Here is a 14993-nt window from a genome sequence, read left to right as displayed (position 1 = left end):
AAAGAAAGAAAGAAAGAAAGAAAGAAAGAAAGAAAGAAAGAAAGAAAAGAAAGGAAGAAAGAAGTTGGTGAAATGAGAAGGTAGATAAATAGTGAATATTAAATAAATGCTAAAAAAAAGCTGAAGTTAAAATGAAAGTTCTGTAGATAATGGAAAGACCTAAGACAGAATAAAAAATAAGATGTGAAAACAGAGAAATAAAGATTAGAAGCAGCTATGCACGATACTGTTGAACTGAAATTAGGACACAAAAAGGAAATAATGAAAAGCGGTGGAGAAAAGCAGCAGAAACCAGTCACATGGTTGGGGCTCAGCGCTGTTTTTCTGGGTATCCCTTTTCTTGCAGGGCCAGTCCTCCCACAGACACGGCTGGCCCTTCAGCAGGCACATCACCGTAACTCTATTAATACTGAAAAATCATGCATGGCAAACACATAGGACAAGGGATACAGCGTGTTTTTCTGGATGAAGGGACTTTGTGGAAGCCTGGCATCATTTGCATCTGGTACATGGGGCACACGAGAGAGGCCTACAGCAGAAACAACAGGTTTCTTCATGTGCTCTAGCCGGGGCAGAGCACCCCCAGACCAAATCAGAGGAGGGAACTTTCGAGTTTGCAACTGGAGTAGGTAGCTCTGACAACTAGCTCCGGCCCCAAGGTCAGTCCCTGGTCTTCACCTTGTGATTGCACAAGCCTCTTTGCAAAACCACCTTGCAGTTTGCTTGCTTCTGGAGAGAGGACAGAATGGATGATTCGCTTCCTGTGGTTACTCTCAGACTTATGATCAGATCTGAAGCAAGGGGACAGGGGTATGGAGAGTGGGCTGATTTAATTAAACAGTTAGGTGTCTCCTTCCCCAGAATATTTATGAAGCAGCAATGGCACCTTGTACTTGGCCGCGTGTAACACTTGAAAACTTCTGCACAGTGCTTAACTGCAGTCAAACAGTTAACATAGAATTATGAATAGAAATGTGTAAACCGGGAAGCATGCGCAGTAGCTGCATGGCATTCAACCTCACGCTAGAGCTACTGCTTATCATGAAGGGGCTTTATGGATAGGGAGAAACCCAGCTGTAGAGAGCAGTTGAGAACCATGTGGTACAAATCACAGGGGTTAATGGTGGGTGGAGAAATTTTGTGTTCATGTAATAATGAGAGCGTAGATGGACAGACATTAGTGGAAAGAGGAATGTAGGGATGTGGGAAGGAAGGAAGAAAGGAAAGAAGAAAGGGAGGGAGGGAGAAAAAGAGGGAGCGAGGAAGGAAACATTCCGGACTTAGAGGCAGGGGTACATGTTGAGCGTGTGTGAGAGGGAGTGGACAATGAGAGGGAGGCAGGGGAAGTAAAAATTCACATATATAGCTCTACAAAGGCAGATTGACTAGGACCCTGACTCCTGCAAACACTGGTCCCCTGACAACCACCAGCAGTGCCGGCCTCTTCCTCACTTGATTTTTACCTTCTCTTCCAGAAGCAAGAGTAAGGAGCTAGGGGTGAATCCAAAGGAACAGAGAGGCCACCCAAGTGGGAGGAGGCTGTGGGCAAAAGCTAAATTGCCCGTAGCAGTCTTTACCGGGTAACTAATTTTCCCCCCTCTATTCACAGCGAAGACCCCAGGACAGCAAGGGCAAGAAAGACGAAGGGGAGGAGTCAGATGCAGATGAGAAATGCACAATTTGTCTGTCTATGTTGGAGGATGGAGAGGACGTGAGGTAAGAGACCACTCCTTTGAGTACCGGTCCCCACTCTCATGGGCATTAGGGCTGGTCACTGCACCAAATGCTCAAGGAAGGAGGCACTTACTTGATGTGTACCTTAGGTACCAAGTGTGCTTCTGTGTTTCCTGGCTGCACTAGTGAAGTTAGGTATGGAATACTCTACAGGTGTAACCGTGAGCATGGAGTCATGGAGGCAAAGTGTGATATTGTCTTGGATGGATCTAAGAGGAGGCAAAGGCCTTTATGGAAGAGAGCTTTGAGACTTACTTCCAGGCATGGTTTCCAATGTGAGCCACAACCTCAGTCTAGGGTCTGGGTTCTAAGAGCCCTCTTTGTCAAGTTCCCAGTGGTCTTCATCCCCTTGCCCCTGCTGCTGGTCACCGACTCTTTCCTTTTCCAGACGCCTACCTTGTATGCATCTCTTCCACCAACTGTGTGTGGACCAGTGGCTCGCCATGAGCAAGAAATGCCCCATCTGCCGAGTGGACATTGAGACACAACTGGGAGCTGACAGCTGAAGGAGGAGCTAGCCAGTGGATGCCCCATTTCCTTCACCAGGTCCCCCCCACGGCCATAGCCCTTGCAGCCAAACTTTGCCTTCTGAGCCATTTGACGTAGAGAAGAAGCCTGCAAGCACATTTTTTTTTTGTGGAAAGAGGAGTTGATATCAGTGTTGGAGGGAGAGAAGGGGTAGGGAGGACCCACCCATCTGGAATGGTGACTGCCTCATTGCCTTGCTGTGCAGCGGGGAGGGAGCTGGCTGTGCCCAGAGCAGGGGCGGGAAGGGGGGGCCCAGCTGCTGAGAACTAGATGTGATCTTGAGGGTACTAGCTGAAGACCGGCCCCCAAATCCTGTCCTTTGAAGGATTGTGTATATACCTCTTGACCACGTAGAAATCATGTAGGGGTCTCTAGCTATTCTGTGGACGGCAGCCGGAGCATGTTAGCTTAAGAAAAATGTCGTGTGTGGTGCTCTAGTCATCTGTGGTGGACATGTCGCTATTACTGAACTTGCACCAAATATTTCTCATTGAGTTTCTTGTTTTGGTGCCTGACGAACCAACCAACCAACGACAGCCCCAATCTTCCCGTCTTTATGAGCAAAAAGAAAAAAAAAAAAGGAAAGAAAAAAAAAGAAATCAAAGGTGAAAGAAAAAAAAAAAGCCAAATCCTGTTTACGGTGAAAAAAACAAAGATGATAATTTTTCACCCGGGTTGGGAGGCGGGAGGGGGGTTCTCGTTTGTTGTTTTTGTTTTTTCCTTGGGCTTTGTTTTTCTCATGTTTACAGTGCACGGAGTGTAGGTGGGGCATCTGAGAAGGAGGTGGGGCTTAAAAGGAGCAGATTGGGTCTCACTGGGTCTCTGAGGCTTTCAGGCAAGGTGAGGAGGGCAGAGCCCTAGCTAGTTGAAGGGGGTCCATCTCAGTGTGGGCTCCCTAGTCCTAAGGTCCATTGCTTGGCCCCAGCTATTTTCCTAGGCTCCAAACTGAGCCAGGGAGGACGCTGCCTCCAGCTCCAGCTGCCCCAGGTTGCTGGGAGCCAGCAGCTCCCCTGATCACTCCAGTTCCTAACTTTAGCCTGAGCTCTCATTTTGCCGCAAAGAGGCAATGAAGCCACTGCCTCCCTATGCAAAAAATTAACCAGATGATACAGAGAAAACAGTATTGGCAGTGTGCGCTTGGCCTTGGCCAAAGTGCTCTCAGCTAGAGTGAGAGGGTGAGGTCAAGTTCACAACCTTGGGAGTAACTTGAGCTTCCTATAGGATCCTGCCATTCAGTCCCTGGGAGAAGGCCCTGGCTTTGAGACCACTGGTGGGAGGCCGATGGTCTCCCTTAGCCTCATGGTCCTCTGCTTCATCTGTGACTTTGCAAAAGTTCCTTTCTTTCTCTGTGCCTCAGTTCCTTCTCCTTCCAGTGGGGAGAAACAACAGTGTGTTCCCATCCCCCCATTCCTTCTCCTTCACCTAGATCTGAGGACTAACGCCACTCAGCCCCTCTGGGCTCTACTCTCTCATGGAAGCCTCTGAGGGTTTAGTGGCTGGAGCAGGAAAAGGAGACGAAAAGTTCCAGTTGACATTGTATTGCAGTATGCTTTTTGTACTACTCTGTAATTTTTTTCAGAGAGATGGGAGGACAGAATATTGGAAAAGATCTGCCAAATTTTAACCCAAAGTGTAGCTCTTATCATGTGCAGAAAATGCTAGGTTGCCTGCCATCCTGTAACGTTCCTCTGTTCCTTGCTTTCCTCCTCCCTCCCTCATTTGCACTGCTCTTAGAATCTACCCGGAACCCAAACACTGGACAATCTCAGTGCCCTCCTATGAGTAAGGCCAGGAAATAGGATACAGATCAGATAAATGGAGGGATTCCACCAAGTTAAGTGAGCCGAGGAAGAATCAGGATGAAAACTGACAGAGGCCGATCGGACTTAAGAGAGAGATCCTTCTAGCACAACTGACACCATCATGAAGGAATGGCGCTCTGTCCACTCTCCAGACAAAGGCTACTCCCAGGATCCATCTTCTGGCATCTCATGAAGTCTCTGTTGAGTGCCTACTGGGGTGAGTGCTGAGGAAGGTGATCACTAAGTGTTGGCTGGGCTTGGTGGAACTAGGAGAGGAGCAGAGGAGTAGCACGCATCCAACGTGCTTACGGTGAACAGCGCAGGTCAGCTGTGTTGACCATGGCCCTGTCCGACTCTGGTTGCCATCATGAACAGTGTCTCCAAGGGCAAAGGCTGGATACCCAGCAGGTGCGGAAAGAATGCTCGAGTCAGGATGTCAGGGAGCTGCTGCTGACAAAAAGCCACAAGAACTGTGACTTTTCTCCTGCTGCTCCCCAAAGGAGAGGAGGCCGATGGTATCCCTTAGCCTCATGGTCCTCTGCTTCATCTGTGACCTTTCGAAAACCAAGATTTCATCAGAAGATGGCTGTGGCTCAGAAGTAGTTGGGGTGGTCAAGGCAGGGCATTACTCTCTGAGGCCACTCACTCTCTGTTCCTTTGAGGCTGTCCTGAAAGGCTTGCAGGGAAAGGGAATTGGTAGGGACCCAGGAGGGAACTGGAACCAGTGTCCCAGATTCTAGTCCTGGCTCCCCACAGGCGGACTGGAACCTCTCCCCACACCCCTTGGTCTGCTGGGCCTCAGCTTCCTCAGCTGTGACACAATGAGGTTGGATGGAATGCTCGATAACTTTCTCCCAATACACATCCTGTGGTTCTCCCTAGCGTCAACACATCTTTCAAGTTGCAGAGCTGTGTGCCAGTCATGCTGGGGAGAGGCCTCTGTGCCCGAATATACCTGCTTCAGAGGCTGAGGCACACAGGCTGAGCAAGAGAGGGCAGGATGGTTTCTCCTTGCTCCCGTTTGTGCAGGCGCTTTGAATATCCCAGGCTAACATTAGGGCCTGGGCAGGGAAGGGGTTGATCCTGCCACACACACACACACCCCTTCCCATCTACCCTGTGCCCTGGTGGTGGGGACTGGAGCAGCACCTAGAGCCCTCCCAGCTCCTGTTTCAGGGCAGCTGATTGGGTGGAGAAAAGCCAGTGCCTCTGCTAAGTCCCTAGAAGGGTGAAGGAGCCAGAGAAGAGCAGTGACGGGCGGGGCCAGGCCTCAGCATCTCACATCCACCATCTCCAGGAGAGAGTCGTATGCAGTTCTCCTGCTCAACTCACGGGACTCAGACCCTTTTCTGACGGAGACGCATGAGTGCCTTTGACAGCGGCCCCAGGTTCGAGTCGGGCCTCCTAACCGCAGCCATGGCGCAGCAGGCCCACTGAGGACACCAATCAACACATCGCCACGAATCCAGCTGGGCACAGGCAACGGGCAGCTGGGGCTGCACACTCCTCCACCTGGCCAGGACCCCAGGCTCCCCGGTCACCCTCGCCACCACCTGTGACGCCTCAAGCTCCTCTTTGCAAAGGCCCCTAGCCTCCGTGCAAGCATTCTTAACTCTTTACGCCTAACGAACAAGCACAGTTTTTCAATGGTGAAGAAAAAAGCACCAGACTTTTTTTCCTGAAGAAATCCCCCAAGCCCCCCCCCTCTTGCGGGACAAACATTCCCCTTGTGGGGCTGTAGCAACGTCTGTCAGGTCCCCTTGTGTTTCATTTCCTGCGCGCGCGTAGAGCAAATGCTAGAGCGATTTCAGCTGATAGAAAAACAAAAAAGAAAAAAAAACACAAAAAATAAAAAACATGGCACGTTGCTAGTTTACAGGGTTTTTGTGAGTTTAAATGCCTTATATTTAACAATCATAATTTATGACTAACTTGTAGATACCGTGGGTTCTTATTTAATTATTTTTATAGTTGTTTTGCATTTTTAATTATAATTTATTTATTTAGAAAGGATACTAATGTTTTTTATTGCTCCTATTACCTCATTTTGGCGTCGTTTCTGGGAGTGGAATGCTTTGCATGCATTGGTACGATGACAACTGCGAAAACACAAACAAAAAAAAAACCCATTTTAAATAAAAGTCTGCGAAACTTTATTTTGTCCAAACTATCAGGGTGTGTGATTGCAAGCTGTCCTACTGTGGTGCTGGCCTCTTTGGATACATTCCATACGAAATGCAAACCTTTGATTCTGTATGCTGTGATCTAGTGAAAAGCTCCAATATAGTGACTGTATTTAGCACATATATAAATATAATTTGCACTTGTCAGCAGACTGGGGTAATCCTTTCACTTGCCACCCTTGGCCCCCTCCCCCAGCCCCTTTTCCACCTGAAACCTGCTTTCCATCTTCCCTCCCCTTCTTTCATTCTCAAGCCCACTCATCCTTCAACCCCTGAGGACAGTTTCAGGGTGCTGGAGGTTACTGAGACATATCTGGGCTCCCACTCACTAAGGTTCCAGAATTGGGGTCCTTCGGACACATTGAGCATAATCAAAAACAGAAAGCCTGCTCCATTAGGTGGCGGCCAGAAGGCTTGGGTTTCCAGACCAGCCCCACAGCATCCTCCCTGTGATCAAGGGAGTCCCTGGACTCCTGAGTTCCTCTTCTGAGAGAGGGAGGCAGGAAGGGTGATCTCTTGGGTCCTCCTGATTCAGAAAGAATATGTCACAGTCCCAGGGAGACCACAAAGATGGGTCTCTCATTTATCGCAGCAGAGATGGAAGAGGAAAGGATGGAGGGAAGGCGAGAAGAGAAATAGAGAGCAGAGGGAGCCAGTTAAGAGTTATCTTAGTGATCTGGTCAAAGCAGCCACCAGCAGGGTCCTCTTAAATATGGCATCCTGCAGGTGGCAAGGAGGCCAGTTAGGTAGATATGTCCTTGCATAGGAAACGTGGACTTTCTCAAGGTTAGTTGGTTGTTCTGAGACTGAGCTGAGATCCATTTCGTATTACCTGAGAGAGATAGCTGCTAGAACAGAAGTCTATGGTGTTCTATGGATCTCCACTCCCACCCCTATTTTGTCTGGATAAGAACTTGGGACCCAGAATTGTATCATGCCTTCTCCTCAGCAATCTCCCTTTGCCTATGTTCCACAGGGGCTACAGACAGGGGCTGTAGACAGGGGCTGCTGGGGACTTAGAGAGCTATGACTTCAGCCTCACTTATCTGTGTGAGAGTGACAGTGAGGAGGCCTTGAGGAAGTGGGCCCTGGATTAAGCCTGGGGAGTGGGCTGGACCCCTGGCATGCTGACCCTCCTCTTTCCCTCTTCTCCTAACTCATCCCTCCCCCTTTTTGGCTCTTGACATCACTGCCTTTGCCTGGTGGGTAGCTCCACCCTCCACAGGAGGCCCCATGGGTTTGCATAGCTCTGGCACAGAGGAGGGAATGGAGACCCTGGGTAGCCACACCACCTACCTGTGTGGCTAGACCGGGTGTGGTCCCTCAGCCCCATCCTTCTGATGAGGCATCTTGCTTGCTGCTGCCCAGCTTCTCTCCTGCCTCTGCCCTGGAGCCTTGCTTTTCTTGGAGATGGCCTGTGGAGTCACCCACCATGCTAGTGGAGCACAATCAGCACACTGCCAGGCCTGGCAGACACTGCCCCCTGCAGGGCTCCGCATGGGCTACACTGTTGGGTAGGGCCAGAGTAGGACGGGCCCTATGCTCTGGCTGGCAATGCCCCACCCTGGAGCCTCCCCACTCAGTGGGATAAGGTCTTCTCCCGTCAGCTGTGGAGAGGGCCACACTAGGCTCTCCAAGGGGCCGTTTGTTGCCCCTGGTAAGTGAAGGGATTATCCCCAGTGTTGATTGTCCTTTTTTTGTAATCTTCCTGCTGTTCTGTTCTGTTGTGCTGTGCAACATTTTGCTACATAGACTATTTTATAGCAGAAAGCTAGAAAAAAATATTTATTATGACTATTAAAGCAATAGTGCATCAATGAACAGGCGGAGACGTTAGGAATTGTGTAACTGCTTAGATTCACTTTGGGTGGATTTTTTGTACTTTATTTATAACTAATAAAAATGAACTGCATTGCTAACTACAGCTCACGAGTGCAGCCTGTTTTGTTTCGGCGCATGTGTAGAAGCTTCGGAAGAACTTCAGTTGGCCAGTGTCCCCAAAGGCTCAGGGGTTGCTTGGTCCGCTAGTAGGTGCTGCTGAGATGTGGGAGCCTTTATGAGGTGGGGCCTAGTGGGAGGGTGTTAGGTTACTGTGGCTAGATCCTCCAACAGTGACGTGGGAACCTCCTCCTCTCTACCTGCTGGCCTCCGTGCTTGCAGCAACCTCCTCAGCCACTCTCTCCTCCAGTACTATCCTACTCCTCTGACAGGCCCCAAAGCAGCAGGCTGTCAACTGTGGACCAACTCCCCCGAAACCATGAACTCAAAGAAACTTCCCTTCTTGTATGTTGTTTACCTAGGCATTTTGACCCAGCAAAACAGAGCTGGTTAACACAGTTTCCCTTTTTTTTCTTTGTCTCTCGGTGTAGTCTTTTTCCCATAGCCAAGGATCAGTCATCTAATTGGCCTGTTTTCCAACCTTTATAGGTTTTCAAGGGGGAGAAGTTCCAAGTTTTGATCAACTTTCAAACATAGCCTCTTCTGTGTTTGAACCGAGGGCTATTTACTTGTTCTGCATAAAAACTGACCTTGATTTACATAGCTGGGGCGGGTTTCTACCCTATCAGAAGAACCCAAGCTCAAGGGTCAGGGAATATTCTCAAAAATGTGTGATCTCAGAGAACTGAAAAATCACTTTATTTCATAAGCTACAAATAGACCATAGCAACTGCTTTAAAAAAAAAAAAAGCAGCAGACTTTTTTCCTTGAAAGAATGGATTTAGGTTAATAGAAACATTCAGGTAGGCTGTACAGAATGTCTATGTACTCTCCCTTACTTCACTACCCAGCTCTGGTGTCAACATGGCTCATTAGTGCAACACACGAGCCACTATTGACACATTGTTATTACAGTCCATACATCACATTGTGCCAATGAGCCACTTGATCAAGCTCCACCTGGAGGTTTTTATGCATTTCTTTTCTTTGAAACCATGAGCCAAGCTTCTTAGTCCTTGTCTCACCAGCTGCCATGCCTGCTATGCTTTGTCATTTGTCATATTCTCAGTTTTGCCAATGTGGGTCACCAACTAGGTCTAGCTCTGTGTCTACACAGTCCCAGCTCCTTCTAGCTCCTGTTTATACTTTAAGAGAAGCAGGGTGGAGTGTGGTTGTGGTGGTGGGTGGAATAGGGAGCAGCTTTCCCCCTGGACTTGGTGCCTACTCAACGCCCATTCAGTCTCCCTGGCCTCCTCCTGCCCTCCCAGTGCACTGTGAGGGGGAAAGCGGTATCTCAGGGTGCACTGGGAGAATTCTCTCCAGCTCCCTGGACTCCGGTCACTACAATGATCCTCAGACTGAGGAGGAGCAAAGCCCTTTCTCAGTCCTGGGCCTCCTGGGGGCCTCCAGGACACACCAGAAGCAGCACATCCTGCCTCCAGCTGCTGCTGCCCCAGCTTTCCTGGCCCAGGATCCCTTCCCATTTCCAAGCTGTCTTGTATCAAATACACGACTTTGCCCACTCATCCATGGGGTTGAATGGCCCTCTTGTCCTGGCAGCTTCTCCTTATTCCCTAGCCCACCACAGCTACTGTCTTTTCCTGTTTTTGGAACTATGGATGGAACTTCTTTTCTACATTTCATTTGAAGAGAAGCCCTGCCCTCCTGTGGGCTTCCATGCTACCTGGTAGCTAAGTTTGTTATAAAATATAATGCAGTGAGGGGGTATCATGGTGGGCCCATGGCAAGGTATGCCCCTGAGGAATTATGCAATGCAACAGATCCAGTATAAGAAGGTTTATTGGAGGAAGGGAGAAGAGTGAGGACCTGGAGAAGGTGAGATGCAGCAATCCAGCCATGAAGGGGGGGGCAGGAAGGAAGAGAAAGGGGGGTGCCTAGGACATGGAAAGAGAGAGAGATAGAACAGAGAGACCTGGGGTGGCAGGCAGGTACCTTTATCAGGCATACACCTGGTGTACCTGGCAGAGACCAGGTGATGAGTTAAGCAATTGCTGGATCCCTGAGGGCAGGCCAGCAGAATCACCTCCATGCCAACAATGTGACTTTGGGAAAGATGCTTAAACCCTCTATGCTTCACTTCTCCATCGATTAAAATTGGGATAATTAATAGTATCTGCTTCATTGGCCTTTAAAAATACTTCCTAACCTTTTTTTTAAACACATTAAAAACATTCACATCAAATAAATACACAGAAAAGAAATGACATAGATGGCATAAAAATGCTCTGTGTGTGTGTGTTGCATATATGAGTCTGCTTGTCTACTACTGTTGATGTCTATATTTTTGGAGCAGCATAAGCTTTGACAACCACAAACTAAACTGTGCGGTTTGGTCATGGAATCATAGTTTACAAACCAGAATGAATGCCCTAAGCTACACTTTTATCTCTTGGCTTCCATGCAGTCTAAATCAGAAGCTCAGACCTGTCAGAACTCTGGGTCTCTGTGGAGTGTCTAAATCCACTGCTTTTGTGTTTTCCTCGTCACAACATCATTGCCAAGTCATTAAAATGGGATTAGATTCATCACACACATAAAACCTTGTTATATTCACTAACCAAATGCATGTTGCTTTCATTTTAAGGTTTTGACATTGGGACTTCAAAACCTTAAAGCTTCAACTTGCAACAGAAGGAACGACCATGCTAGATCTTGTACTTTTGTACTTTTTGCCATTCAAACACAAGTAAGGTGCACAGCTAACACAAAAGCAAGCCTCCAGTTAGCACAGCTGCACCTGCCTGAAGTACCCAAAGCTTTCTCAGACTTTCCGTAACTGTGGGACAATAGAATGTTTGGAAGACATTACTGATTTTTATTTACCACAAATTTGAATTTGTTTTCACTGAAAAAGGGAAGTATTCGAAACTATGAAAGTCACACAACACTCTTTTTAAAGATCACAGATGCTATAAGTAACCGGCACAGTTTTCACGTGGGCATTGGCGTGGCCCAAGAGGTGTGGCAACAGTCACCTACTATATTCTGTAAAAGATGAATGCCAGAAGAAGACCATCTAAACAGCTTCAACTGGGAGCCTTCCCAGTGAGGAGCAGCCTGAGACGTCATCACATGTCAGTCCTGGCTGCAGATGGACTTCAAAAGGCCTTATGCCTGCTGCTGAGCACAGCAGGGACAGTGAGTCCCCACGTCCCCAGCAGCACAGCCTTTGCATCTGGGGAGATGGAGCACACAGAAGCCGCATGACAGCCACCCCAGAGTCAAAAGACCAAACATACTAAGACTGGGGTTAGAGGATGGGTGTCTGTGCCTTTGCTCATAAAACGGATGCTAAATGTCCCAATGCATTTGCTCCAGACAGGGTCTCATGTGTCTAGGCTGGCCTCACTCTTTCCATGTAGCTGAGGATGACTTTGAACTTCTGCTCCCCTGTCATCATCCCCTGAACACTGAGATTATAAGTGAGCATCACCACACTTGGCTTAGGTGATCCTGGGGTCAAGCCCAGGCCTTCTGTGACTGCCTGGTAAGCCCTCTATGGGTTGAGCCACATCTTTAAACTCCTGCCCTAGTTTTAAGTACCATTAAATGGTCAGCCCATTTCTCCATTGTCTTTAGTTTTCCTGAAACAAAATGGCAGAAACGGGAGGAAATTGGTGAGATTCTGTGAGGTGTGTACTAATAAAACAAGTGATAGCTGTCCAGTCCATTGCAGTTTGGGGCCTAAGTTAAAATTTTGAGGGGTGGGGGCAGCAGCTTTAAAGCAAGCTAAAATACATGTTGTTTTAATTTTTAAATGTTATCCCAAGGATCTAGATTAAAAGTAGTTGTTTAAAAAAGTATTTCTTGAGTTCTGTGTTCAAATCTGTATGCAGATTTCTACAGTATCTATTAAGAGAGATTACATATAGCTTTAAGAAATATCTCTTGTACAGCATTTCAGTGCTTTATAATGAGTCAGATTACAATGGGTCAACAGAGTCAAGATAATCAGATTTAATAGAAAGATACACAGGAAGCTGACTGCACGCCTCCCTAAACGCTATTGCTGTTTCCAGGCGGCTTTGCCTTTGAAGGGGTCAGCGATGGAGTCCGCCTGACACAGTTCACTTGGAGACGACAGCATTTCTACTGTGTTTGTTGCTCACACATGTTAGAAGCACACAGACTGTTCCAGTGCTGTAAAGTTCTGCTTTGGCTCTTGAAAACATAGCTGTGAAGGTTGCAGACAGCTTCTGTTCTCTTCAGTGAGCAGAGATGAATTCTCACAGCAATCCTGATTCTTGAGAAGAAAGCCCCTCTCCGTCTCTGGAAGTGCTGTGCTGCAGTCGAGAGCCCTCGTGTGAGCCCCAGCAGGACTGGTCATCCAGGAGGTCTTACACTGCACTGGACCGTCTACAGAGACTGTGGAGGCGTTATGGTCTTGGGAGCACAGCGCTGAAAAGCTGAGCGTTTTTGGTAAATTGCCTAAGGGCTATAGTTAGCATCCCAGCTCCATGAAAGCCCATGGAGGCTTTGTGCATATAACTAACTGGTTTGTGAATATAACTAACTGGTTGCATTGTGTCAGCCGGCACATGACCCACCAGAGGAAGGATGAAATTTCCATTTTTTAGGGACCCTGTGTTGTCTTCCCGTCCCCTAGAACCAAGCTCAACAGGAGGGACTTCTATTTCATCAGCGGGTGGGACACCAGGATTGGGTAGGTGTATCCATCGGAAGAACAGAACCTTAAGAGTTTGAGTTTGCTGCTTCCACCTGTGGAGCAGGTGCCTGTGGAGGCCTGCTGGGAGCCTCACGTCCCTCCGGAGACGTGTCCGGAAGGCCATGGTGCAAGGCCATGGTTGCTGGCTACAAACAACGTCTCCGGAACCAAAGAGAACACACAGCTCTTCTTAAAACTGAAGGTGTTTATGCCCAAGATAAAACTAAATTCTACTTAGGCAAGAGATATGTGCTTATGTGTATGAAGCAAAAAACAATACAGTGAGGCAAACCAAACAAAACCAGAGTGATCTGGGGAAAAGTAATTCAAGCCCATGGAAACAGTAGCCTGGTTCGTGCCAAATTCCAAAACAACCTTCCTACGAAGACCATTGGACACAAAAACCATGTGCTGCTGTACCCTTCCCGGATTTAAACTAATGAAAAGTAAATAACTAAAAGTGGATTTGTGGGGGGAAAAAGAGTTTGAGTCCCAGGACCACGTCAGGGGTTTTTATGATAAATGGAGCAGGTTTGCTATGGAAGGGTAGATGTGTTGTCCCCCAATCCCCCTTCTTTGTAAGGAAACTAATTGGATACTTTAGATTGGCCAGAGCTTGGCTCAGCACACACACTTTTGGATCCTTGAACTAATGATGCTCCACACAATTGGAGAGAAAGCCCTTTCTGGTCCTCAGCCCACAGAGCTCTGCTTTCATTTCCACTCTCAGGCCTGTTACCACACTGACGGCAGCTCTGCTTCCTGTCACCAGCCTCCAAAAACCTTCATTGTTTGCTTTGAGTTTGATATTTGGCCATCAACAGAACCGACAGACTTTGCTGTCAGTAAAAGCACCTGACAGTTTCTCCTAGTTGAGCATGGATTCCATTCTCTTGCTGAAAACTGTAGCTGCGTAGCTCTGGTACCTGGAGTTGTATTGAAGACCTGGTGAAACGTAGCTCTGAAAATCAGCCTCACCGTTCAGGTTTTTCTTCCCCCCCCCCCATCCTCCTTTGTCAGTTTCCTGCTCTGAAGCCTGACTCTGGCTTGATGTCCTGAAGGAGTTGTGAGGTGGTCTGCTTTCTTTTGTGCCGGGCCTGCCCACAGCTCTTTGCCCATTGCTCAGGTGATGCCTTCTGATGTCTGTGACATCAGAATGAAAGTCAGATAGGAGCTAGTCTGGAGGTTTCCTTGGAGAGTCACCCCTCTTCCAGATCCAGGGAGATCTCATCCAGGGAGATCACTCACTTCAGTTCTACCCCAGAAACTTAAACTATGCTCTGTTACGAGGTTGTCTAATAATCTTCCAAGAAAACAAACAACTTCTCTGCTAGAGTCTTCTGAGAAATTCTAAAGCTCTCCCAAAACAATCTTATTAGTAGTATGTGTGTGTACATGTGTGTGTGTGTGTGTGTATGTGTGTGATTTCAACATTGTGTAAGACATAGGGGTCAGAATTCACTTTCCTTCAGAGATGTGGGTGCCCCACACTCTGAGGTTCAGTGCAAAGGATCAAGGAGATGCCTGAAAAGCATTTCATTGTGTAAAAACTTAAACAGATTTCTTGAGATTAGTATTTGTTCATGATGTTCTTGACACCAACAAGATGAAAGAGGCCATGCATGGTGTGTTTAGAGCCTGAGAAGGTTCTGGTGAGGGTCCAGGTGTCTTCCTCATTGGTGTCCACAAGGGAGAGTGCTGTCATGTGGCTCATGTTCTGAAAGAGCTAACTTCCTGTTACAGACAGAATGTGTGACAAGAATGTGGAACCGAGATTATCGCTTTCTGCTGTGTCTGCAGACTGCCACTGTGGCTGATATGATATGTGTCTGCAGACCACCACTGTGGTTAATACGAGGCTCTCTTTCTGTGGTTTCAGGTGAACAGCCCTCTGATCTGTATTTTAATTTTCTACGGGTCTTGCAGCTTCTTTCTCTTTGGAGATCCCAAGAACAGGCCAGATTTCATCTTGGAGGAGGAATATTTCTTTGTAAATTCTTTTAGGAGAGTTTTCAGTGCTTATATTTTCCAATCCTTCCAGTATTTTCTGCCTTTTGGAAGCTCTTTCCCTTTCTAGGTGCCAATCATCTGATTGTTTCTATTGCCACCATTTTAAAGGAA

General features: G+C 47.7%; 1 protein-coding gene and 1 pseudogene across 1 annotated transcript in view; both read left to right on the top strand.

Moving 5' to 3' along the window:
- Ark2c (arkadia (RNF111) C-terminal like ring finger ubiquitin ligase 2C) overlaps positions 1–6003 on the top strand; it is a 104087-nt gene extending 98084 nt beyond the window's left edge. Inside the window, exons 7-8 of the mRNA XM_055622543.1 lie at positions 1610–1716; positions 2123–6003. Coding sequence (XP_055478518.1) covers positions 1610–1716; positions 2123–2240 — 225 coding nt within the window. The 3' untranslated portion in view covers positions 2241–6003. The remainder of the gene's footprint in view (positions 1–1609; positions 1717–2122) is intronic.
- On the top strand, positions 4404–13307 carry LOC129687913 (60S ribosomal protein L35a-like; annotated as a pseudogene).
- Positions 13308–14993: the final 1686 nt, after the last annotated feature.

Source organism: Psammomys obesus, unplaced genomic scaffold, assembly GCF_907164565.1.
Source record: "Psammomys obesus unplaced genomic scaffold, mPsaObe1.curated_primary_1811, whole genome shotgun sequence".
NCBI classification, from domain to species: Eukaryota; Metazoa; Chordata; class Mammalia; order Rodentia; family Muridae; genus Psammomys; species Psammomys obesus.
This window is presented reverse-complemented; position numbering and strand designations above follow the sequence as displayed.